Source organism: Pangasianodon hypophthalmus, chromosome 6 (genome assembly GCF_027358585.1).
Source record: "Pangasianodon hypophthalmus isolate fPanHyp1 chromosome 6, fPanHyp1.pri, whole genome shotgun sequence".
Taxonomy (NCBI): Eukaryota; Metazoa; Chordata; class Actinopteri; order Siluriformes; family Pangasiidae; genus Pangasianodon; species Pangasianodon hypophthalmus.
In genome coordinates, this window is record NC_069715.1 from 21,585,538 (window position 1) to 21,611,317 (window position 25,780).

General features: G+C 37.9%; 1 protein-coding gene across 4 annotated transcripts; it reads right to left on the reverse strand.

Annotated features, from left to right (window-relative positions):
* Positions 1 to 361: 361 nt before the first annotated feature.
* Positions 362 to 24,948, reverse strand: LOC113526680 (src substrate protein p85). 4 transcript variants are annotated; one of them, XM_034305499.2, is made up of 17 exons: positions 24,806 to 24,948; positions 21,136 to 21,219; positions 17,884 to 17,957; positions 16,903 to 17,032; positions 14,371 to 14,481; positions 13,778 to 13,832; positions 11,320 to 11,430; positions 10,913 to 11,023; positions 9,583 to 9,693; positions 8,291 to 8,401; positions 7,131 to 7,186; positions 6,931 to 7,000; positions 5,703 to 5,848; positions 5,326 to 5,391; positions 4,948 to 5,074; positions 4,157 to 4,225; positions 362 to 2,151 (listed from the first exon to the last, which is right to left on the reverse strand). In XM_034305499.2, the coding sequence occupies exons 2-17, from the start codon at positions 21,217 to 21,219 to the stop codon at positions 2,015 to 2,017; spliced, it is 1,569 nt and encodes a 522-aa protein (XP_034161390.1). In that variant the 5' UTR covers positions 24,806 to 24,948; the 3' UTR covers positions 362 to 2,014. The 4 variants fall into 4 exon arrangements, with proteins under 4 accessions (XP_034161390.1, XP_034161389.1, XP_034161392.1 ...); XM_034305498.2 differs by having other exon boundaries at positions 5,703 to 5,851; XM_034305501.2 differs by lacking the exon at positions 8,291 to 8,401 and having other exon boundaries at positions 24,806 to 24,947.
* Between the last annotated feature and the right edge of the window lie 832 nt (positions 24,949 to 25,780).

A 25,780-nucleotide genomic window follows, 5' to 3' on the forward strand; every position in this document is an offset into this window, starting at 1 on the left:
ATCTCTACTGATTTTGTGAATTTGTTGATTCTAACCTTTCTCATTGTGTTTGTCAGTCATCACTGGACCTGAGCTTTTGTGACTACCAAGCTATTTAGATTGATGGGCTTGGGCAAGATTCAACTCCAAAACAAGGAGCTGCAAACTAGCATGAATCCAGATCAATAAACGGCTCAGCAATAGACAATGCATAGTTTGTGGAGAAAAAAAAATACTCAAAATTGCTGAGCAACAGAATTGACAACAGGAAAATAATTAAGCTGTTCCTCCAGTTTTTTCCCTCTACAGTACACTACATGCATGCAGTTCACATAAATGCAAAGGCAGTATGTTTACAAGAAGAAACAACAATTTCCAACTGTGTATTTCAACTATCCATGTTTTATTAATTGAAATTTCATTTCATACAAAAAAAAGGCATGTAATGATAGGTAAGCCAGCAAGATACAAATAAAAATAACAGATCTGAGAAGGTCACTTTTATAAAACCCCAAACCCAAAAGATTAGCTGCTGCTACTTAGCCATGGATGCATCATTAATGAATTAAAATCCCACTGCACCAGAATGGATTTGTTACATATCATCAGATAAGATCAATATATATATCAGCTCTGTTCCAAACACTGGAATTCACGCGTACTTATCTTTAGGATGTCAGCTATGTCCCAAATGCTAGAACTTGTTACACCAAGAGATCTTGATGGTCATTATTCTGTTCAGGTTTCACTTTTGGGACACAGCCATTATTAGGCCAACTCCAAACCAAAAGTGCACTCAATCCAGCAGACTCAGACATAATACCTCTCAACATTGTGTTGGTCAGGAAGAAAGCAATGCAGTGGCTCTGAGTTATAAACCACAAGTACATCGACAAGGACAAAAGACGTAAACACTGCATGCCCAGGACGCACATAAAGAGATCTTATCTACATTTCTCCTCCTGCTCAGACTCACTCCACATTTCACAAAACAAAATAACAAATGGAATGAACTCAGCTGGTAGCAGTTTGGTTATTGCATGCCAGTAAGTTATAGTATATTTTAGCGTTATATTTTTGGTCACATTATACAATTATTTATTTATTTTCTATTAGTGTTGCCAATGCCGAACATGTCAAGATAAGAAGCTACAGATTCACTTTGTGCGAAAGGATTTGCAGAGTGTCTCAGACTATGCAATGGCATTTAAATGAAATATAATACCAGTCATTTTGGCTGGTATTTTATCAATGTAAAGATAACATTTTTGTAATTGCAATTTCATAATTAGATCTGTAAATGTTCAGCTGTTATTGTACTCTGAAAACAGAGAGATGAAAGCAGAGAGAAGAGCTGAAACACCACAATGTACAAGTTGCAGCTCTAAACCAGCAAAACTACATATGCAATGTGGCAATGTGCGCAAATCTATAAAGTACAAACCCATGAAAAGTGTAAATAATTATCATGATTTTTACGATTTTGGATTGCATTAATGTACAAGTACTTTTGACAGACATTCAAATCCATACATTTGCCTCTCCACCAAAAAATGTACAGCATTCCCTTTCCAATACATGCAAGTAAAGCATCATTTTTTTGGTTGATCACACCAAATCTCCCACCAACCCTTGCAAAATACACCACCTGTTAGAAGTCATAGCCTCTTCACATGCTTGCATTACACTTTCATGTACACAATCAATAAAACCCAAAGCCAAGATTTTTATCTCAGTAGATCACTTATGTTGCATGTTGGTGCCATCATGGACTACACTATTTTTAAATGTTACAGGAACAAAGAGGAGAGGAAAGTGTGATAATGAAGGAAGATTTTGCTCAGGAATAGTTATACAGCAGGGCTTATTCTGGGGCAAAGAAATGGGAAGGGATGAAGCAGGAAGAGAGAAGAAAGACCTGAGAATGCCTAAAGCATTGCAAAGAGGCGAAGGAAAATGAAGGGATACAAATGGACAGATGTGCAAAGCAGATCCCCTCTCCTCCAGGGAGATGGGCGTGGCCAATGGGCAGGGCTTACTGCCGGACTTCAACGTAATTGGCTGGGAAAAGTCCGTAAGCCCCTCTGCACACGCCCCTCCACCAGCCCTCATCAATCATCTCAATGTTGGTGATGATGTCATCGGGGTCGAAGGAGATCTCGTCATCACCGGCTATAAAAATAAAATAAAAAAACACAAATTTCGATATGCAGTTATGGAAATATCTTAATGTAAAAAAAAAAAAAAAAAAATGTTACCCTTGTGTCAAATGTAGTTAATCAGCCAAGATGTGTGATGTGTTAGGTGTCTAACATTGTGTCCTTAAGGCTGCTTTCAAATAAGGCATTTTTTCCCCCTCAATGACCAGTGTAAAATTAACGTGTAATGTTAAGGGAAGCATTAACGTTTTTTTTTTTTGTTTTTTTTTGCAGCAGCTGCAGCAGAAAACATCAACCATTTTTTGACCTCATGCACTTTAAGGTCACAGCTCAGCAGGGAATGTGATAAAATCCTGGACTGTATATCAGATACTGTAACAAATCTAGCCTTGATTGTCACCTTCCTTGTATCGCAATGTAACGTTAAGTGACAAAGAGATAACAACAGTAGCCGGGGTTTCGCAATATCGCTGTCCCCTCATCTTGGGGATGAGAAATAGCGTACAAAGATGACGTAAATCTGTTTTTGGGATGTTAAACTGTAAAACATATAACACACAAATGAAAACCGGACTGCAATTGGTGGACTGTTGTGTCAGGCATCTGTGGAGATTTAAATGTCACACTGTCCTCCACTTCCCATAGCGACAGTAAACTTGAGCGTGAAAACGACATTTGCTCGGTTATCAGCGGTGACGGTGCGGGTTTTAAACCGATCTGAAGTCATCAACGTGTCTGCAGTCGCATTGGAAAATAATGATGGAGGTAAGAAATGTGACCAAAAGTACACTAATAATGTTCTCTGTAAATGAACACACATACTGATGTATAAACCCGAGTAGTTTGCTTTAAAATTTACAGAATACACTAATACACAATTAAATACACACACATCAGTATGTGTCTGTTAATTTATAACCCTCTAAGTGGCTTACACACTGCATATGCATCAGGATCATAGCTGTTACTGCTTTAGTGGACTGGGATTGATTATGTTATGTGTGATCAGACTCAGATCGGGTTAATCTTAACTTCCATTCTTGAAGCATGGTTAGACTTGCTATGTGTAAAATGCCAGTGTTTAGCTACTAGCAAGTGTTTCCCACTATATACATGCTAAAAAGGAAGTGATTTTACTGTAGATTTTAAAGTGCTTCTTTTAGACTAACATACTTCTCATAACACTTCATTAATCCCAGAAGGGAAATTTAAGTGATATGTGCAATGTGTGACTGTGTTATCTAATATCGCTAGTAGGAACAGAATTTTTTTTTGGCCTATTGTGTATGCATTTCTAGAGAGAAGACATAAGGGCTTAAGGATCCTCAAAGCTGTGACAAGTTTTATTCACAGCAGTGTGATATGAAAGCATGTTGTAAATTACAGGACACATCATAATCTCTGCTTTAAGCTATATAAAATATACAGATATAAACATAATCCAAAAGCAGTTTATGGTATTGTGACAATACAATAACTTAAACTGAGAAACAAATGTAATAGTAATGTAAAAAAATTTTTGTGTAACAAAAGAAATGTAATATTTGGGATGGCCGATTTTTTTTTTTTTTGCAGATGGCTGAAAAGTTTCAGGAAAGAAGTTCATTCTGCATTATGGATCATTACCATAACAGCAGCGAGGCTGTAATTTTGCACACATGTGCACTGTGATATTTATGTTTTGTTTTTCTTTTTTTTTGTTTTTTGAAAATGTTTATTTGAGGAAAAAAGCAGTAGGCATGTTGATGGCTCTGGACAATACTCAAGATTTCAGTATTGTTATCAGAAAAGAGAATGTAGTAACATAACTTCTTTGAAAATGAGATTCTGTAGCTTATGGATGTCACTTGATGCAAGAATACAAGACCTGGGTGTAGATGAGAGGCTGGCATTAGCCATTAGCTTTGTTTAATTAAATGCCTGCAGAAAAACATTATATTTATGTGCTAGTATGTATTTAGGACCAAAGATGCAAAAAAAAAAAAAAAAAAAAAAAGATTGTCTATTGTTTCACTTACTGGCTTGATAATCATACAGAGCCACGGCAGTCACTCCCAGGTCCTCACCATAATCATAAGACTGAGTTTCTAGATGCACAAACACACACAAACATATTAATTAATTTATATAACAATTAAAACTTCCTGACACACACACACACACACTGTAAACCAATTGCTGACTGGAGGCCAAAAACATTACAAACTACAGCAAGTAAAATACAGCTAAACAATTTACTAAGCAATTGATTGATCTTTTCATAGCATTAGATAAAATTATTTTTAAAGTATTTTTGGATAATAAGTTAATGCTAGTGAAGGTGTAATCGTTGCTAAGGCAACTAGCGGCTCTGTAGCTTGCCGGCAATTACGAACTAATGTTGGCAAGCTAGTTGTTCGTAGATTGACTGCAATTCAGGCGTTTCAAAATAAAAAAGAAAGGAATAGAGGAATAAGGAAAGTCTCAAAGCAGTATATAATCTTAATCCACAAATTCAACACATCACAATTTCGCAGATAAAATTTCAGAAATGTTAGTGGATAGTCAAATAAATTTGTGATGCGCCTTTTTTTTTTTCCCAAAAAAATTGAATATTTCTATATTTATGCTCATAGTTGTTTACCTTATTAAAATTCTTTTTATTTCTTGTATTTTACTGTTACACTAAGCACCAGTACACCAAGACAAATTCCTTGTACGTGTAAACCCACGGTACTTGGTAATAAATGTGGTTCTAATTCTAATTTCTGATGGATCATGAGTTTCTCTCCACAACGCTGTGTCCTGATTGGGTTTGCAGACATGTTACCTGCAGCCTGGTACTGATCATCCTGATCTGGATTCAGGTAGAGGTCCTCATGCTCTGTGCTCGGCTCTACCTCATACACGTGCTCCTTGGTCTCCTCCGTCTTCTCGTGTGTATCAGGAATCTCATACTGGGTGAAAACAGAGCAATCACACATCAACAAGTGCTTATCAGAAAGTACACGCAATGTTTAACAGAAACATGTGGAGTACTGGGTGTGACAGTGGTACAGCGGGTAGCACTACCGCCTCACAATCGGTAGGTGGATCGGCTAAATTGCGCGCTTGGTGCGTTCTAGGAGTAGTAGCTTAAACCAAGAAGCCTAAATCAGACTAACTGAATGTAATGAAGTAGTAAAGTTTTACACTTTTAAAGAGTTACCTGGTAGGTCTGAGTGGTGGTGGTGGGGCTGGGCTCAGGGGAAGGCTCTTTAGCTTTGGTGCTCTCCTAAAGTGAACCAGGGATCACATGCTTAGACATGTAGGATCAGCACACACACGCACGCACACACACACACTTAAAAGAACACCTTAGATCACCCTAACTTTTTTTTGTTTAAATGACGTCAAATTAAATACTCTAAAATCTGAAAATATAACCAAGGAATAGGTATAAGTGAATCTTTGGTTCGTGAATTAAGAAATGCTAATAATAACTTTATTTGGTTGAAACACTAAATCCAATCTAATCAGGAAAAACAATATGCATTTGATCACACACGTACATATACACACACACACGCATACACACACACACACCTCTGCCTTTCTGCGAGCTTCCTCTTGCTCCTGCTTCTCCTTGGCTTGTCGTCTGGCTCTCTCCTCCTGCGCCCGTTTCTTGTCCTCTTCCTCGTTCTGCTTGGCCAGATTCTCAAAACGAGCCTTAATGCTTCCTGTTCCTCTGCCTGCTGAAACCAGTCGCATATTTACACTCTAAGAGGATGACGATACACAAACCAGAATGCTACATGCCTTCTTTATTTTGTGCCGTTTAATATTGACTTCAAGCCTTTGATAGGATTTTTAAAGCTCTTAATTTCTTTAGCAGTGTCTAACATCTCTGAATGATGAGTGGCTGTGCTCCAACATCAAGTGTTTTTTTTTTTTTATTGTGACTGTTGGCTAATTATTAAAAATACTGATTAGTTATTTTAGCATTACCTATGTACTATACATAATTTATTCCCTATTGATTTAGCATTCTCTTTAATTTTTTTAGTTATTGGCTTAGTAACTTAAATCTGTGGATCTAATCATTTCTAAGGCACAAACACGTTTATAAATAGTGTCAGTAGGGGTGTAACAATACACTCGGGTCACGATTCGATTCGTGATACTGGCTTCACAATTCAATTCTCAGAATATTTTGAACAAAATTTGAATGATGAAAAATTATGACTGAACTGAGACTCCTTTTTTTATTTCTGAATCATCAACAATGCAAAACAATGTGCAATTTTTGTCTGTATAAAACTAAATAATCTAAAATTGCTACCAACAGAGGTTTAATATTGTAAACAAAATGTACTACAGGTTCACCATATCTTAAAAACAAACAAATAAATTTATAAATCTAGCTAAGTGTGATTTTCTCACACTGTGAATGTCACATTTTGTTCAAGTTGCTAGTTGATAGCTATGTTGCTAGCAAAATGGGCTCAATAAAGTTAAATAAAAAATAAAATAAAAAAAAAAACAGCTGTCAAAATGTCTGCGATGCTTCTGTGTGGCTTTAACTGTGATTAGAATGTACTTCAGTCAGGAAATAGAAATGCAGTAGACAAGTTCAAAATTTCACCATTTCCCAGGCCACTACACATATTTTTGGGAAATAGCACAAAGTACGTTCATTAGAAACTATCGCAGATGGGTACAAACAGAAATAACTGCAGGTGTGTGGGGAAAAAAAAAAAAAAAAAAAACACGTGTGAGGACATACACACACACAGACTGCACAAAACTACAGAAGTGGTTCAAATGCTCTTACCTGCTTCAACTGGTTTGGTCTTCTGGTAAGCAGCAGTGGGTTTCTCAACATCCTCAAACGTTCCTGCACTCTATAAAACACACATGCGCGCACACACACACACACGCACACACACGCACAAACATTTCAACCAACTCATCAACTCATAGCTAAGGTACTGTATATTTATTTTAGAAGTAGATTATAAGCGCAGGATTTACCTTGTCCATTCGGTCCTTCTGCACTCCATATTTCCCTCCAAACCCTTTGGAGTAATCTAGAGGGGGGAAAAAAAATCATCAGTAAATTGAAGCGCAGAGTCATCACAGGATCCCTGTGAGAATAAGGAAGCTTGTGAGTGATGCGGAGAAGCATCGGGGAAAGAAAAGGAAGAGCAGCGCGCACAGGAGCATGAGGAGACCGTCATTCTCAGCAGCCATGTTCATCATCGACACGTTCTGCAGCAGTCATACAGGGCCGAGTGTTGCTCTAAGCTAAGCAACAGACAGTGTGGATGGTGTGTGTAATGTGTGCATATTGCGTGTTTCCACAGGTCTGAGGCTGAGCATGCACACAGGAGAATCAGTAACATTGGAGCACAGGGGTCTTACAGAGCACATCCTAATGCTGAGTGTGTGTCGATAAGGGCATAGCTCAAGTTACACTTGATAAACCAATCGCAAACTTGGGCACAAGAACTAAAAAACTGCTTGGGAGCAATGCTGCAATCAGCATTAACCAGATAAGTTATGTTTAGTAGCGAGTGGTTCTCAAACTTTTGGCAGCCAGGGACCCCTTAAACTGTGAACAAACCAACGAATGAATGAATGAATGAATGAATGAATGAAAAGAAATCCACAACCTCAGTACAGATATACTTTATGTACATAATCCATCTCTTTAAATATTACACGCATTATTTAAATATGTACAATAATATTCGGGTTATTTATAAGCACCATATACTTTTTATTCCTTTTTATACCTCTCTATAGACAGAACACTTTGCCAGAAATTTTCAGATCCAAGTATCATGGTCTCCTTAGCTATGTTTCACAGATCTCACTTTGAGAACCACTGACTTAAACCATTTCACCATGTCTACTTAAAATCATTTAAAATCAACCTAACATTAAGAAACGTGTGCATGCCATGTTATTTGACCAAGGCTGCTATTATGTGATCAATCTGAACCTGAGCTGTGCCCTTGTTGACCAGGGACGTCTGTCACTCAGCAAAATCAGGGTGCTTGTTTTTTTTGTTTTTTTTAGAAGCGGAATATTCATAAGCCTGCACATTCGTGCACAACGAAGTGGGTGTGTCTCAGCACAGAGACAGCAGAGCGAAGGGGTTGGGGAGTAAAGAGGACGGAGACTTATGCCTTTTTGAGACTCGTGCTTAGCCAGACTCTCTTTGTGGTCAAAGCCAAGTGCGGACTGATCCTGCTTCTCAACCTCCACCCCGTATTTCCCTCCAAACCCACGCTTATAATCTGTAAAGACACACACATGTAGACACACGGCAAGATGACAAGACAGACAGGACACAGAACAGGCCAAAGAAACCCGATTCCCAAGGAGGACACCACAGGTGATAGCTGAAACACCAACATTAAAGCGTGTAGATAAATACTAATATTACATCAGAGTGTCTTCAGGTATCAGCAAGTGAAATGCTTTTCAAAAAGCATCACTGTCAATTCTATTGTAAAATTAAAAACCTTCAATTTAGAATGTTTACTGTATAAAATGTAAGACCTGAGGACACCCTGTCAATAGTAGCATTAAAGCACCAAGCAATTTACACACAAAGCAATCAAATGAACATGATCTGGTGGAGTACAGTTTAATACTGGCTTAGAAATCACTTCAAATTAGAGATGTGCTGATAAAAATGTGGTATTACTGGCCAATTAGCCTGCTATAAGTGGAATAAAACACACGTTCATATATGAAAATAACAATTCTGGACTGGTAATGGCTCCTCCTCTTCACACCACCCTGCGGTTGATTATTTTCCTATCACAGCACGTCATATCATGTTTTATTCCTTAAAGCACATTAATATATTCAGCATACACTGCACATTCATACCAACATTATATTATATTTTTAGTGAACCACTGTGAGCTGTTTAGGAATTCAGTGAATCTTTTCAAGAAAAGTGTTTATTTTCTCTCTCCCTAATTTAAGAGCCAAACATTTCCATTACATCTTCAGTTTAAGACATACAAATATTTATAGTTTTTTATTTAATGATCACTATCAAATTCACCATGCAGCTGACACAAAATCAGAAAGCAAAAAAAAAAACAAACTAAAAGCCAAACCATTACATCTTCAAAATAAAAGTAATAATAACTGTGGAGGATTTTACAGTAAGGAATTTTTTTTATGGTAAAACCAAGCTGATATGGCTAGTCAAGAGGCTCTGGCTCTTTAACGATGATAAACCAGACTAAGTATCACCATCTTGACATAAAGGTGGTGGTAAAGAGCCATCAACCTTACAGCAAGGTTCTCTCACTCTCACTCACACCATAATGCAGGGAAAAACAAAATCATGCTTATGTCTCACATAGTCACATCCCTATGTTCACTGATGTTTCATATCCTCACTTTCAGTACAACTTCCTTTCTTTCAGAAAGATAAACCAGTGGAGGTGTGCGTTACCTTTCTGAGACTCGTGAAGCTGCAGTTTCTCCTGATGGTCCCAGCCAAGAGCGGATTTATCCACACGATCCGTCTGCACGCCAAACTTTCCTCCAAAGCCCTTCACATAGTCTGGAATGCATATGAAACATATTTCAAACATATGACTGAATGATGAAGAAAGCTGAAACAGGATTATTAAATGGAGACTGGTGGAGGTCATTGGATAACCATAATTACCTCAGGGTTAAGGTACAGTCTAGTGTGACAACAAGCACACCTAATAATCTGTGTTTCTCTCTCTCTCTCTCTCTCTCTCGCATTACACATGCTACTCCTGAGATACAGTGATCCTGACCCCTTCTGCTCTCCGGACCTGCCTGATCCAGCCTGATGCCCTACTTCTGGTTGAAGTTCTCATCACTTGGAAACCACTCGCTGCTGCTGCGGATGGCCCCATACAGACAGCCTAAAGTTACATGAGATTACTGTGGATGGTGCCACTTAGAAACCATGAAGATGGCTTTGGACTACAATTGCTATAATAGCTTTAGGACTGCACTTGCCATGAACAGTTTCGCACTCAAGTCTCCATCAGTGAACAGTTGATAACTTCAACAAAATAGACTTCATGTTAAACCTGTAATGAATTTCCTGGTTACACAGTTGTACTTTTTGGCCATGTAGTACAGAAGTATAGAAGGGATTTATTTATAATCGCACTATCCGGTGTCACTCAGATGAGGACGGGTTCCCTTTAGAGTCTGGTTCCTCTCAAGGTTTCTTCCTCATTTCGTCTCAGGGAGTTCTTCCTTTCCACCGTCACCTCTGGCTTGCTTATTACGAATAAATTTATATCCTGAATTTATATATTTCTGTAAAGCTGCCTTTGTGACAATGTTCACTGTTAAAAGCGCTATACAAATAAAACTGAATTGCTTTAAACAGTGAGGAAAATTAGAAACAGCGTAAAAGCGTAATAAAATATAGAGGGGAGACAATATGCTGAAATGCATGCTGAGATGAACAACTACAGCTACGCAAGTGTTAACTACAGCTACGCAAGTGTTAACAGTAACTATAGACTCATAAGAAGTATGACATGTTATTCAATTAATAAATAAAATATAAAAATTGTAATCATTCTTCAAATAATATATAAGTATATGGTATAAGAAGAATAACGCAATATGGGATATGCTGTTATAGGAAAATAATCAACTTCAGATTCTACACATAAACACACAGTTTTCATACACAGACAGTGGTTAGTAAATTGTACTTAGTGTTGTTTTTAAACTTTTGGTCTGTAGTGTAGAATGGGTTTAGGGATGTTACGTGTATCACAAACCTTTCTGTGACTCGTGTTTCTCCGTTTTGCCCTGATACTCAAAGCCCACAGCACTTTTGTCCACTTTATCAGTTTCCACTCCGTATTTCCCACCAAATCCTTTAGAATAATCTGCAGATGAATAAATACAGAAATGAGAGTAAAGCAAACAGCTATAAAATCTAAGTGAATGTTGTTCATGCCAGTCGGAGTTCTCTGTGTGCATGTATACAGCAGGCTACAGTCTCAGGAAATCGTTAGTTATTTAAATGATCTAATCGTGACAACTATCAAATTTACCATGCAATTTACGCATAATCAAACAGCAACAAAAACAAAATAGATATTGAAATACTGAACCTACTAAAATAATAATAATAATAATAAAAAAAAAAACAGGAAAAATCACAGGATCACGGGAAACAAACCTTTCTGGGATTCGTGTTTCTCCGTTCTTCCCTGATAATCAAAGCCTACAGCACTCTGGTCCACACGATCAGTCTGAACACCATACCGACCCCCAAAACCAGTGGTGTAATCTGGGACGCCAATCATGGCGTGCGCGGGAGTTGTGGAAAAAAGCAACAGAAATTATACAGAGCAGCAAGCAGAGTATAAATCATTGCAGGGATCCGACAGAAGAAGTGCGTTTGGAGGTTTCCTTCCAAACGCAACCACTTGTTTCCATTACAATTAACATGATCATCAAAAGAGGACCTGCTCATCACACAGTGTCAGAGAACGTACAGATTCACACACACACACACACACACACACACACACACACACACACTTATTCTCTGTGTAGCCAGTTCTTGAATGGATAGCATTTGGGTGGAAACCTCACGACTGAGCTCATGTTTCTGTGACTGAACTTCAACACACACTCACTGTGCACTTTATTAGGAACACCTGTACACCTCCACATTCATGTAATTATCCAACAGGCCAAACAGGCAGCAACAGCACAAAGCATTAAATCATGCAGGTACAGGTCAAGAGCTTCAGTTATACTTTACATTATACATCGGATCTGTTATCTCAGTGACGTTGACCGTGGCATGGTTATTTGTGCCAGAGAGGCTGAGTTTGAGTTTTTCAGAAACCGCTCATCTCCGGTGATTCTAGAGTTTACATGGAATAAAACAAAAAACATCCGATCCAAAAAAACCAAAAAACACCAGGGGACGTTTTTCCAATCGTCAAGTGTCCCGTTTTGCTGAGCCTGTACCCACTGTAGGCTTAGATTCCAGTTCTTATCTGACAGGAGTGGAACCTGACGTGTTCTTCTGCTGTTGTAGCTCATGCACCTCAAGGTCTGATTGCTTATGCCTAGATGGATGATTTCTGTGTGAAGGCTAGAGTGCGTGAAAATCCCAGATCAGCACTTTCTGAAATTTTCAAACCAGTCCATCTGCCACAACAACCATGCCATGCTCAAAGTCACTGATATCACATATTTTCCCCATTCTGACGTTTGATATCAACATTAACTAAAGCTCTTGCCCTGTCTCCACAATTTTATGCACTGCGGCCAAGTCTCAGCTGATCAGATATCTGTATGAATGAGCAGGTGTAACTAATGTGGACAGTGAGTGTATATTAAAGTTCACACTACTAAAGAGCGCACACTAACTGGACCCCCAGTTTAGCTGTACAAGTACTACTTTACAGTTTACTGCATGTACGTGTACCCCAAAAACTTGCAGTGATTTTTACTCATGTTTTTGTTATCTAGATATCTATCTATATTTTCTGTGTTCTGTGGATAACATTTATTGGTGTGAAAATTAAAATGTAAAAAATCCAAACATATTACTATCCCTGTCTATAATATACTGTAACTTAATTACTTACACATTTTCAACAATCAATACGACTGAACGATATGACTTCCTTGCTTAAACAAACCTAACATTGTCAAATAAACAGACTAATCTAGCAAGTGAACATACTGTATATAGATATAATGAAAAACTGGGAAACTAGCTTAGTTATGTCTCTTCAGGTAGCGCTATAACACACATGCACAAGCTAACGTCAGCTACCTTTTTACACAGATGAATGACAAGAAATATAACCTCAGCGTTTTGTTGTATATGCATTACTTGGGAATCTGTTTAATTTTGGTCTATATATGATCCTTTATTTTCTGGTCCTGTATAGCAGGCATTGGCCACGTGTTGCTGTGTACAGAATGACATCATCAGCTATCTATGGCTCTGATATACAACACCGAGTAGCAGTAATCAGATTCTCGTAACCAAATTGCTTATATGAAGAAGTTAATTATTATGTTTAACGCATGAGCAAGAGGACAGTATACTGATTTTAAGGCAGAGAAGCTGCTTACACAAATTACAGACAGGTGACAAATTAAAGGAAAAAACTGATGGTTCTGATATGCTGTAGGAGGATTTATTTTTGCTGGCATGGTCTGAGTCCAGCGAAGTGTCAATGCAAACCAGTGCAAAGTTCTTCTGACTGCTTTCCTTTACCCTATGAGGAAACATTTCTATCCTGACGGGAGTTCTCTCTTCCAGGATGACAAATGAGGGCATGAGGGCTCACTGAATGGTTTAATGAGTATGAAAATGATCATTTGGGATAAAACACCAGGGAATATCATTTGGAAGAATGGTGTTCATCCCTCCAGTACAGTTCCAGAGAGCGGCTGTAGTGGTCCAACAGCTCAGTAATACATTTTAAGTAGGATTTTCCTTTAATCTGTCACCTATCTGTAAGTCATAAAAGCAAGCTTGCGCATGTGTGCGCGCGCGTGTGTGTATAGGAGAAGGACTATTCACTAAAAATGAAGCTGAACAGTGCAACAAGCTCTCACACACTCCAGGAAATGAGTGAAAAGAGGAAAGAAGTGAGCCTCACCTTTCTGAGAGGCATGTTTCTCTGTTTTCCCAGCATACTCGAACCCTACAGCAGACTGATTGAGGGCGGAAGGATTAAAAATTAATTAAAAATAGTTATAACTAAACAAAGTTTTTCTGAGCATCTTGGAGAATCTCCCACAGGTCTACTGTCTGGAGACTTTGACTGTTGCACTTACTTCTGTTTTTGCAGATAAGGTTTTCTATTATGTAACGTTACCTTCTTTACTGACACACAAACATTTTTTTGTATCATTAAATTTTTTTTATTGGAAAAATATTGTTTTTTTTTGTTTGTTTTTTTTAAACTGCCTCAATAATGCAGAAGTTATAAAATAAAGTCATAAAATAATCTAAGACATAATTTGTTTTTAAAATTAGATGCCTAAGACTTTTGCACAGTCCTGTATTTCCTAACCATACATCAAAGTTTTTATTATATATATTTCATATTCCAAAACACACAAACAAGATGGAATAAAATGACAGCAACTGAAATTTTTTTTTATATATATGGTGTCCTACTGACATTATTTAAAATGCATTACAAAAACTGAATACATTTTATTATTGAAAGCAGAAGTAAATTTGTACCTGATCCACGCGGTCACTCTGAACTCCAAATTTACCCCCAAAGCCTTTAGACGTGTCTGTCTGGGAGCAGTGCTTCGACAGTTTACTCTGATACTCGTGACCCACAGCTGACTGCAACAGAACATTCAAAACATGAAGAAACATTAAGTGGAATTATGGGCCAGACAATACATTTCCCAGAGTTAATGTGGTAGCTTTTGTGCTTTTAGCCAAACAATGAATGCTATGTTGCTCTCATTTGAAAAACAGAACTCATGGACAAGATCTTTACAGCAATACTCCTTCAAATTTGTCCAAAAAAAAAAAAAAAACCCTTGTGAAAGGAGCTACAGTGTGACGTTTAACGCCGCCCAAACTCACATTAATGAATGGAGCAAATGCCAAACTAACATTTCAGGTTACATGTCCAAGCAGCTGTTTCATTTTTTACCCTAATATCTTGATGACATGAAAGACAGCTATGTGTTAAGGTGCTCTCAGTGCTTTATATTGAAATATATATGAAAGCAGTAATTTTTTAGGGAATGTAATTGCATTAATGTAACACTTCCTTTTCTGACACTGGCCACCACCATTATTATAATTATTACTCTGGATTTATGCAAATTTCTGGTTATAGGCTTTCAGCATTTTTACAGTTGCTGATTTGCTTGACACTTTTATCCAAAGTGAGACAGGATACAATTAAGGGTCTTGCTCAAAGGACCCCACCATGGCTGGGATTTGAACTAAGAACCTACTGATGAATAGTCCCAAAGCCATAACCACCGCACCACCACTTTGCAGCACTTTTACCTGCAGCTTCGTCTGTTATTGCTGGTTTTTTTATCATGGTAAAATAGCTGCCGGTTATTTCAAAGCGATGAGACTGATGTAGACTGGAAACAACTTCAAGCACACTTCACCTTTTTTCAAATGATCACATCATTTCAGAAGATTGCACACTTCCTCTTCTTCAGTAAGTGTTTCCAATTTCAGTCACTGTGCACTCTACCCGGTAGGAATCGCCTCATGTCTGAATACGTGTGGGTATCAGAGGACACAATGCCCCATCTGCTGTCTGTACTACACACACTCTGGCCCCAATTATCATCTACTGGCCAACTGAAACAAGATGTGTCAGGACATTCACACTCTTCTGATCTCCCACTACCATGCTGAGTGTGTGTTTGGGGTATTTTCATAGAGACTTCTATTCTCCCCTTATTAGTAAATAAAGAAAAAGAAAGTGAGCCAGGACCCTGCTGATATGACATGCTTCACAGAGAGATGGAAAGAAAAACCTCACATCAGCAGCCATTTACAGCCAAATCAGTGTGACCCTGCTGTACATCAGAGGGGTGGACGACATACCAGTGACACCATGGAGTGACAGAATTATGAGATTGCCTTCCTAGTGGAGGACACAAAAGACACATGTGGTGCTCCTTCAAATCTGTCCAAATTATGAAGCCTCAGAAGTCTTTATGCTGCCTTGGGAATGGGACAGACTTTTCTCCAGAGCACAAATCCTGGCTACTTAGGCAGCCTCCTTCCAAATGGAACACAGAAGTAGTGATGACGTTTCACACAGCACGTGTCGCGTGAAGTGCTGCGTCAAAACCTCATTTAATTCCATTTCAATTCACACTGGTGCCGTCAGAGGCACGTCAAACCCGCATCACATGCACTTATTTTACTCTGTTTTACTGCGCATGTGAAGCATAAACCTCATAGAAATCCGCTGAAATCACAAAAGCACACTTTCTATGCATTGTGCACTTTATTTACAATCATAATCTACCACAAGGTCTTTGTTGTGCAACCTGTAGATGCATAGAAATGTGTTTGTAAGCTATGGTATCACATCATGTTTTCAGATGAATGGTTTTGTGATTAATTGTGATTTCCCTCTTCTTTTGGTTTTTGGACGCTACATCCAGTCCGTGGTATCAGTGCCCTCTTCTGTAACTATGCACCTACTATGGTGGAGTCGTCTTCTTAAAAAATCTTAAAAAAAATATCTTCTGGGATGTTTTTTTTCTTAGAAGATTAGTCATTATCTGCCATACCTGATGCATCCCATCAACGGCCACAAGGCTTAAACATTAAAAGCAATTAAAGGGTAAAGCTTCCCATACCAAGTTCCTTTATCTATTTGTTTAATTCTTGCTAATTTCCTGACCAGTGATTTGTTGTTAAGACCATTAAAAGCTTTGCCATTTTGGGCTTGGCCCATTTTTTTTTCCCCCAGGAATGTACAATTACATGCCTCACAATTTTATAAAAACTGTAACTTATAAATGGCCTGGTTTTTCCCCTCTGTATTATCACAGCTATCTTGACAATAATTAAGCAGGCAATTACTTCAAGATTTTTAGTCATTATATAATTCCCATTTGGTTTAAGTTTCTTACTCCTGCAAACGAACACCCAGCATCTGGATGCAAGCTGATGAGCTCCTCACAACAGTGTTAAAAAAAGAAAACTAGAAGTGAAAAAAAGACAGTAAGTGAGAAAAAAAGGTAGTGAAAAGACAAACATGGCTCTGACCTTGTCCATTCGGTCCTCCTGAACACCAAACTTCCCTCCGTAGCCATGCGAGGCTTTGGGCATGTTCTCCAGCTCACGCTGTTTCAGATCACTGTGCTCAGACGACACCGTCTCACGCAGCTTGTGGATGCTGACGGAGCAGGAGAAACACACTGAATATTTAACATTCTTAACATGCTTCATTGAATGAACAGCATTTCCTTCAGACTCATTATACTCATAGCTGCAACGACGGGATATGAAATCCTCTCACACGGAACTGAAATCTATCTGATAGTGCTGCACATGTGTACAAACCTAACGCACATGTGGATTCATCTGTGTTAATGCCCAACACCTGATACTGACTAGGTTTGTTCACGTCTCTAAGCAATATGATACGAAGGTCTTCTCGAATGTCCAATCAGTGCAATGTAACAAAACAATATAGCACAGATATAAACAATTAACAGAAATTAAAACTAATACAGATATTTAAAATGTAACAATGAGATATTACAAACCAAAATGTCACACTAAGATATTAAAAATAAAACAAAAATATGTAATACTGAGATATTAAAAAGTAACACTGAAATAATAGATATTTAAAACAAAATGTAACATAGTAATTTTAATGCAACACTGAGATATAAAAAATGTAACAGTTATAAAAACAAATAAAAATTAACATTAAAAATGAACACTGATAAAAATGTGTAAGATTTTTTTTTTTAAAAAAAGAGTCACACTGAGCTATTTAAAAATGCACCGCAAATATAAGGAAATGACAAAAGTAACACTGCTATTAAAAATATGGGATGTTTTAAAAAAATAATAGATTACGCAACACTTAGATAGTGTTAGTTTTTAATGAAATATAAAATTGTATCACTGATGTTCACAAAAAAAAAAAAAAAAAAAAAAAAAAAAAAAACACTGAGACATCAGGGGAAAAAAATGAAAACTGTGACATCTGTTTCGATAATAACTCTGACTCACTTGATGTGCTCCTGATGTCCGGACCCCTCCACTGTTTTCGCTCCCCATCGCTGCTCTTTCTCAGTCACATCATTCTGCACAACAAGAAAAACACAAAAATTTAAAAAAAAAAAAAAAAAAAAATTTAAAAAAAAAAAAAAAAAAAAAAAAGACGAGTCTACAGGAATAAGGACACTAGAAACATAGAAAGCATGTCCATCACACCCAAAGCTATAAATAATCATTTAAATAAATGTCACTTTATTATGTCACTCTATTTATTATGTCACTCTATAAATTAATTTCTACGACTTCTACAGTGTATTGATATATAATACAATGTACTTAATAAAATGTACTACATTTAATTTATATGCAATCAAACAATTTATTTCTACAGTAATCTTCGCATTACTGTAGAAATAAACTGTGTTTAAATATATATACACACACACACACACACACACACACACACACACACACACACACACACATACATACATATGAAACTAACACACACTGAACTGGGGTGGTGCAGCTTTAGAAAAAGGAACCTCTGAACACTCAAAATAGCTTCATCATTTAGTCTATCACATCACTACATGCTTTTCATTTTTGTCAGTGGCTTTTCTCTTCTTACAGACTGAGAGCCCACTATCACACACTCTAGCTCCCGTATACACACAAACACACTCTTCAGTATCTCAGGCTTGCTAATGTGGGTTCTGACACTGTCTGCCACACTCATCTGCAGCTGCACAATGCAGCATTTGATGATAATTATTTCCACATTGGCTTTCGCAATAATGTTATCGCAGAGCTAAAAGCAGCGATGGCGGCCATCTTGAAGCCAGAAGCAGTTTCTTCCTCAGCACATGGGTTGGCGTCACTCGACTTCTCACAGCTTTGAGATTCTCAAAGCAAGAATTCCACATGGGCAGTGATTCAGATGGTTATATAGTTCTCATTTTAAATATGGAGTTATTCTTTTGTTTTATAAACCTGTATAAGTCAGTGTGTGATGATACTTTTTTATTTGTTTATAGTTAAGTTTAATGGTACAAGTTAGTTCCTGTTATCACTCACCTTATGACAGCTATAAAAAGTCACTTTTCTCTTTCTTGACGTTAATAAGACAAAAACAAATGCAGCTTATGTAACCGAGACTCTCCAGTCTTAAATAACGTTTTTTTTTTTATCTGTTTATTATTTATCTCAATTGAGAAAGTGTTGTGGTATACGGTGATTTACGAATTGGAAATATTTCCGTGCCAATATTCCACCACTACAATATCACTAAAAATATCAACTTGTCCTCATCACCAGAGTCTTTATTATTGATGACAAGCAGAAACTAGAAATTAAACTGAATTAGTTAGTTAGCTGACACTAGCTAGGACTGCAGAGTGTTGTTATGGTTACAGTGTGTGTGTCGTGTGAGCCACTTTGCTTCAGATCAGCACATAAAGTGTCACGTCTAAAGTGAAAGCGGCTTTTAGTTCTACTTTTAAGGTTAAACACATGATTATAAATACTGCTGTTTCTGCTACAATACAGATAGCACAGGACACCTACAAGTCTAAGCACAGGTTATAGCCATCGTCAGCTGTGAACACAGAATTCCTATCGCACAAACTTGTCCTCGGCACGTAAGGAAAGCATGCTAGAGAACTGACTAAAGCGCACTCTAACGCCTGTTAGGTGTGTGTATTTAACACCTTGTTATCACACACTGTATACTGAGACACACGAGAGACCTTGTTCCACATTAAAAGCAAGCGTCTGGTGAAGCTATCTGCATATACACTGACGAAGATCATTCATTCTGTCAGCACACAATCCGTTATGTGTTTTGTTTTGTATTGTAATTTGGTACATATGCTTTTATTGCACTGGGTATGTGTAAGCCAGTGTCATTTATTCGAAATGAAAATAATAATAATAACACTAGAAAGCTAACTGCAGGGCTTTAGGTATGATGAAACAGGAATGCAGGAGATAACAGCACACTGCAGTGTCAGGTGAGCCGTGTTAGCCAACAGCGCTGACATGCCAGTCCACACCCCAGCGTGCAGGACTTTCCCGAGTTATTTTTAGTCATTTGAATGATTCTCACCACATTCAGAGTTATAAAGCGTGTACTGGGTAAACTATTTCTATATATTTACCCATCTGTTGCTCTGCTGTCTATCAGCCCTATTCTCTGCACAGTGATGACACTGACATGCTAGTGTGTGTGTGTGTGGCACCAGATGTTACAATGGAATAAACAGGTTTATATTAATGTGCTTGTTCAAACAGCATATTGTTTCTATAGCAACATCTCATTCACAGGGACACTCTACTTAATCTGAGGCTAATAATAAACAGATTAACAAGATAACGGTTAATATGGTGATGCTTCTATGAAAGGATGTCTTCAGGACAGAGGAGTTTCTCACAAGTTGTGCTTTTTTTTTTTTTTAATTCAAAAGAAAAAAAAGACAAGCAGGTAAGGGAACAACTGTTTATAGTTGCCCCTTGTTTGTCCTGAGAAGTTAAACTGCCCACTGTTCTTCAGAAAAATCCTCCAGGTCCTGCACATTGTTTGCTTTTCCAGCATCTTCTGCATATTTGACCCCTTTCCAACAGAGGCTATATGATTTTGCATTCCATCTTTTCACACTGAGGAACAACTGAGGGACTCGTACACAACTATTACAAAAGGTGCAAACATTCACTGATGCTCAAGAAGGCAACATGATACATTAAGACCCAGGGGGGTGTAAACTTTAGAACAAGATGATTTGTGTAAATTGTTAGTTTAACTGCTCAGGACAAATAAGAGACTCATGAACAATTAGCCCAAAACATAAAAACAATCGTTGAACATCCAGGTAACAACACACTGTAGTAAGAATCAAGCGTATGTAAACTTTTGACCTGGTTCAATTGTATAAATCCAGATATTATTGAGTCTTGTGGACTACATGTAAATATGTGTTATGTGAAATCGCTTATTCAGAGCAGTACTAAATAAACAAAATGCAATTTTTTATGATCCCTCTTTTTTTTTTTTTTTAATTATTAACATTTTGCAGATTCTGCAAGGCCTATGTATACTTATGACCCCAACCGTATAAGAGGAATGAAGCACTCTGAGACGTGAAAATAATGAACTTTGGGGTGGTAACAGCATCGCACCACGCAGTCAGTAATTATTCTCCTATAACACCACGGCCTGTCATGTTTTATTCCTCCCTGAAAAGAAAAGAGAAAGTCATCCTTCCTCACCTCAAAGTCAGGATCCGTCTCCCAGTCATCGGGACCGTCGTCAACGGTAACGGAGACGGAACGACCAGCTGCTGCTTTCCACATCTGAGACACACACACACACACAAGTGGATAAGAGCACTATATATTATATATTGTGAGAGATTTGCATCCACTGCATAGAGTGAATTGTATCTATTGCAAAAATGGGAAGAAATAAACACCAAACAAACATTGAACAAACATTTTACATATTCTATCAAACTTCATACTTAGTACATTAGTGTTTTTCAAATGTGTTTCCAAGCTGCTGGAGCATAATAGTACTCAAATTAGTACAATGTGTAAGTCTTCCAAATCTACTGCACCACACATCAGTGTACTTCCAAATCAAATCAAACAGAAATCATGCTTATGTCTGGATTAACCAGAATTAACTCACACTCTTAAACCGATAACCCAGTTTAAACTGGGCATGTAATGTGTTTTGTTATCTTGAGAAGACTTAAACCCCCTGCATCGTCAAATGTCTCCAGCCAACCAGACTGAAAAACAATACCTGCATGTAATATGATAATACAAAAATCAGCTCATAACAACTGACCACCAACTTCCTGTTATTCTTTGTTTTGTAATTGTTCAATGCAACTGTGAATTCAGGTGTTTCTGGAAAGGTCAGTGCTAAAGGTGACAACTCTGGCAACCCTGGAGCATGTAAAGTATTGAAAGCCGGGTCTGGAAGTAAAATGGAGCCACTTGTAGAACATCTCTTGCTAAAATGTGTCTCAGACCTTCTGAAGTGGTTCGACTGATCAGATGGAAATGTTTTAATTGCTTCCAGAGTGCAGTTACACCTTTTTTTAAGTAGACAACTCATATCTGGATACACACCTGATACATAAGACATGTTAAATGACCAAATCTAAACAGGGTCATAATCCTAAACCGTAAAAACGTCAATCTGTTGAGGCCTGAACAGACTGTGCAGTGAACAGTCAACAATAAAAATGTTAAACAGGAGGAAAACACACGTGTAGCTATGTATAATCAATGATATAGTGATTTCTGTGATTTTGAAAGCATTTTTTTTGGAAGGAGTCTCCAGTGTCAGCACTTTGTAACAGTCTTGCAACACGGGAAAATCTTCAGAACTGACAGCATTATGCTTTGAGGTTTCACAGTAACATGACAAGCTGCAGTTTTTTGACATATTAACTTCAAGAGTACACATAAAAAGACCTTGATGAGGAAACGAATGTTTATAACTGCTATAATGTAAGTGATTAGAGGAACTAATGACATACACCAATCAGCCATAACATTGGGAGAGTGGTAGCCGAGCGGTTAAGACGTTGGACTTCTGATTACAAGGTCACGAGTTCAGATTCTAGCACTGCCAAGCTGCCACCGCTGGGCCAAATGCCATAAATGTAAATGTAAAAGTTAAACCCACTGACAGGTGAAGTGAATAACATTGATTATCTCATTACAATGGCACCTGACAAGGGGTGGGATATATTTGGCAGCAAGTGAACAGTCAGTTCTCAAAGTTGATGTGTTCGAAGCAGGAAAAATGGCCAAGCATAAGGATCTGAGTGACTTTGGCAAGGGTCAGCGCATGGTCTTGTGGGGTGTTCCCAGTATGCAGTGGTTACCACCTATCAAAAGTGGTCCAAGAACCAGTGAGCAACCGATGAACTGGCGACAGGGTCACGGGCGCCCACGGCTCACTGATGCGCGTGGGGTCTGAATGTTATTCATCTGGTCCGATCCCACAGACCAGCTACTGTAGCACAAACTGCTGAAAACGTTGTGGGGTATAGATGGCACCAGGGCGCACTATGGGAAGAAGGCAAGCCAGCAGAGGAGGGTGATGCTCTGGGCAACCTTGTGTCCTGGCATTCATGTGGATGTTTGACAAGCACAACCTACCTAAACATTGTTGCAGACCAGGTACACACCTTCATGGCAACGGCATTCCCTAATGGAAGTGGCCTCTTTCAGCAGGATAATGCGCCCTGCTACACTGCAAAACTTGACAAAGAACATGACAAAGTGTTCAAGGTGTTGACTTGGCCTCCAAATTCCCCAGATCTCAATCCGATCGAGCATCTGTGGGATGTGCTGGACAAACAAGTCCGATCCATGGAGGCCCGACCTCACAACCTACAGGACTTTAAGGATCTCCTGCTACTTGTGGAGTCCATGCCCTGATGGGTCAGAGGTGTTTTGTTGGCACAAGGGGTACCTACACAATATTAGGTGGATGGTTTTAATGTTATGGCTGATTGGTGTATGTATGTGTACCTAAATGTAACAACAAATACATAAAATATATATTTTAATAAATGAAAAATTGTTAGTACTGGCAAATAGCTGTGGTGTAAAAGGAATAAAACACTTCAGCATGTGCTGTTATTGGAAAATATCATCTTCGTGGTGATGACAGGATCTCTGACAGAGATCCTGTCATCACCACGAATGTGCAGCTAAGAAAAAACAAAACAAAACAGCACAAGTTTTATTTCTTACTGCTTCTGCATAGATGATTATATTAAAATATACAAAATTGTTCCTTTGCTGCTAGTTGGAGCAGCACTTCAGTCTGATATTTTTTTTTAATGAATTATGCAATAGTCATGATTTTCATTTTTAGATAAAAAGGACATTAAAATGGACATTACAGATTCATTTTGCCTTCTGAAATGGACATGCATTAAATCTCAGCAAAAATGATGCCTGTGTGTGTGTGTGTGTGTGTGTGTGTGTGCTCGTGCTGAACAGGATTTATATTTCAGTGTCCTTGATAATAATATTCCGCATGCTGAATATCAGTGTGTGTTGTATCAGCGTTTATCAGCAAATCCCAGGTCTTTACACAAGCACGTGAAAACATCTGGAAGCATGCAGCCATTCTTACTTTTTTTTTTTTTTTTTTTAACATCTAAAGTAAACTTTATTTAAAAGATATAATACACTCCCTCGCACAGTAATCAATAATCATGACACTCTTTCCCCCTTCTTTACACTTTTAGTCCTAAACCACACCCAAAAGTGCACACTTTACAGGAGTGTGTAAGGCCTGCAGCAAACTGTTATTTCACCCAAACACAATAATAAACAACATTCTTCTGCCTTGTTTTGCCTCTTTTTCCACATTTACACATTTTTATATAAAACATATTCATTAAATTGCATTTAAGAAAAAAAAAAAAAGACAGAAATTCTCTATTTGTGTATATTAATAAAGGTCTTAAAAAAGAGGCATGATGTGGATTTTTAAATCTTATTACACCTGGACAAATAATAATTAATAATTTAGGAAAAAAAAGTATTTTAATAATAAAAGACACTATTCTTTTTTGCATTAATTATCTATTTTAATAAAACTAGAAGCACTAGATGAGCCTATGATCCCAAAGCATTAAATTATTTATTAAATGTATCCTATTTAAGACATATTCTACTTACACAGAAGTCTTATTTTTAATCCAGCTGTATCTTTTTACACATGAACTGATGGAAAGAGGTAAAAGAAAGACAGAGAAACAGATTTACTGTAAAAGGTATTTCCTGCTCTGCTTCTCTGAGCACAAATAATTACACCTCTGTCTGCTCTTTATCACACAACCTCCCTTCCTCAAATACTGTCAATACTACCACTGTCCTTCAGTTCTGTCTTTTAACTCACCGCTTTTCTCCAATTTCCTTGCAAACTTTGCAAAAGCAAGAAGAAATTCAGACTGCCTTGTAACCACTGAACGCTGAAAATGGTCGAAGCCCTGGCGAGAGGTGTTCTTTTGTTTCCCCACCCGTATTCAGGCGACCCCACCCCCGGCGCTATGATTGGTTATTAGATTACTGAGTTTCTACATGACTATTGGCTACGACTGTCAACGTACGAGGAGTTTATTAGATGGGCAGCAGATATAGCCTGTTAGAGAAAGAAAGGCGGGATTATACAATATGGGTGTGTTAAAAAAAAAAAAAAAAAGAACGCCAGCTTGGAAGCATTCCCGCAGCTTCCACTCTTCCGGTTTTCCCACTTTCATTCCAACTTCCGGGTTAGAGTCACAGCGCCCCCTCTGACGAAAAAATGGGAGTGAAAAAAATATATATATTTTTTAAAAAAGGTACATTCCCCCCTGCTAATGTCTATTTTTATGTAGTTAGTGTTTTTTTTCTTTATTAATTAGTTAGAATAAGAACAAACATGGTATTTGTGTATATGAAAATAATTTGTATATTTAACCTGTTTGCATGACTACGCTTTTTGTCAAGAGTGTCTACTATCTAGTACTGTAATGGAGAGATAGCATTCTTGCGTCCTGTGTGTGAAATTCCCAGGAGATCAGCAGTTTCTGAAATATTCAAACCAGCCCATCTGGTACCAACAACCATGCCACAGTTAAATTCACAGAGATCACATTTTTTCTGCAGTCTGATGTTTGATGTGAAGATTAACTGAAGCTCTTGACCTGTAACTGCATGATTTTATGCACTGTGTTGCAGCCACATGATTGGCTGATGGTTGGATAACTGCATAAATGAGCAGGTGTACAGGTGTTCTTATTAAGGTGGCAGGTGAGTGTATGTTTCCATCTCAGGGAAAACAGTGATAGTGACACAAATGACAGTTCCACCCAACTACCAGAGCAGTATGTGA

Coding starts and splice junctions, on each gene's coding strand:
- LOC113526680 (XM_034305498.2), bottom strand. CDS start 21,219: ATGTGGAAAGCAGCAGCTGGTCGTTCCGTCTCCGTTACCGTTGACGAC. Junction 9,694..10,912: donor GAAACACGAGTCACAGAAAG/GTTTGTGATACA, acceptor TATGCATTCCAG/ACTATGTGAAGGGCTTTGGA. Junction 2,152..4,156: donor TCTGTATGATTATCAAGCCA/GTAAGTGAAACA, acceptor TTATTTTTATAG/CCGGTGATGACGAGATCTCC.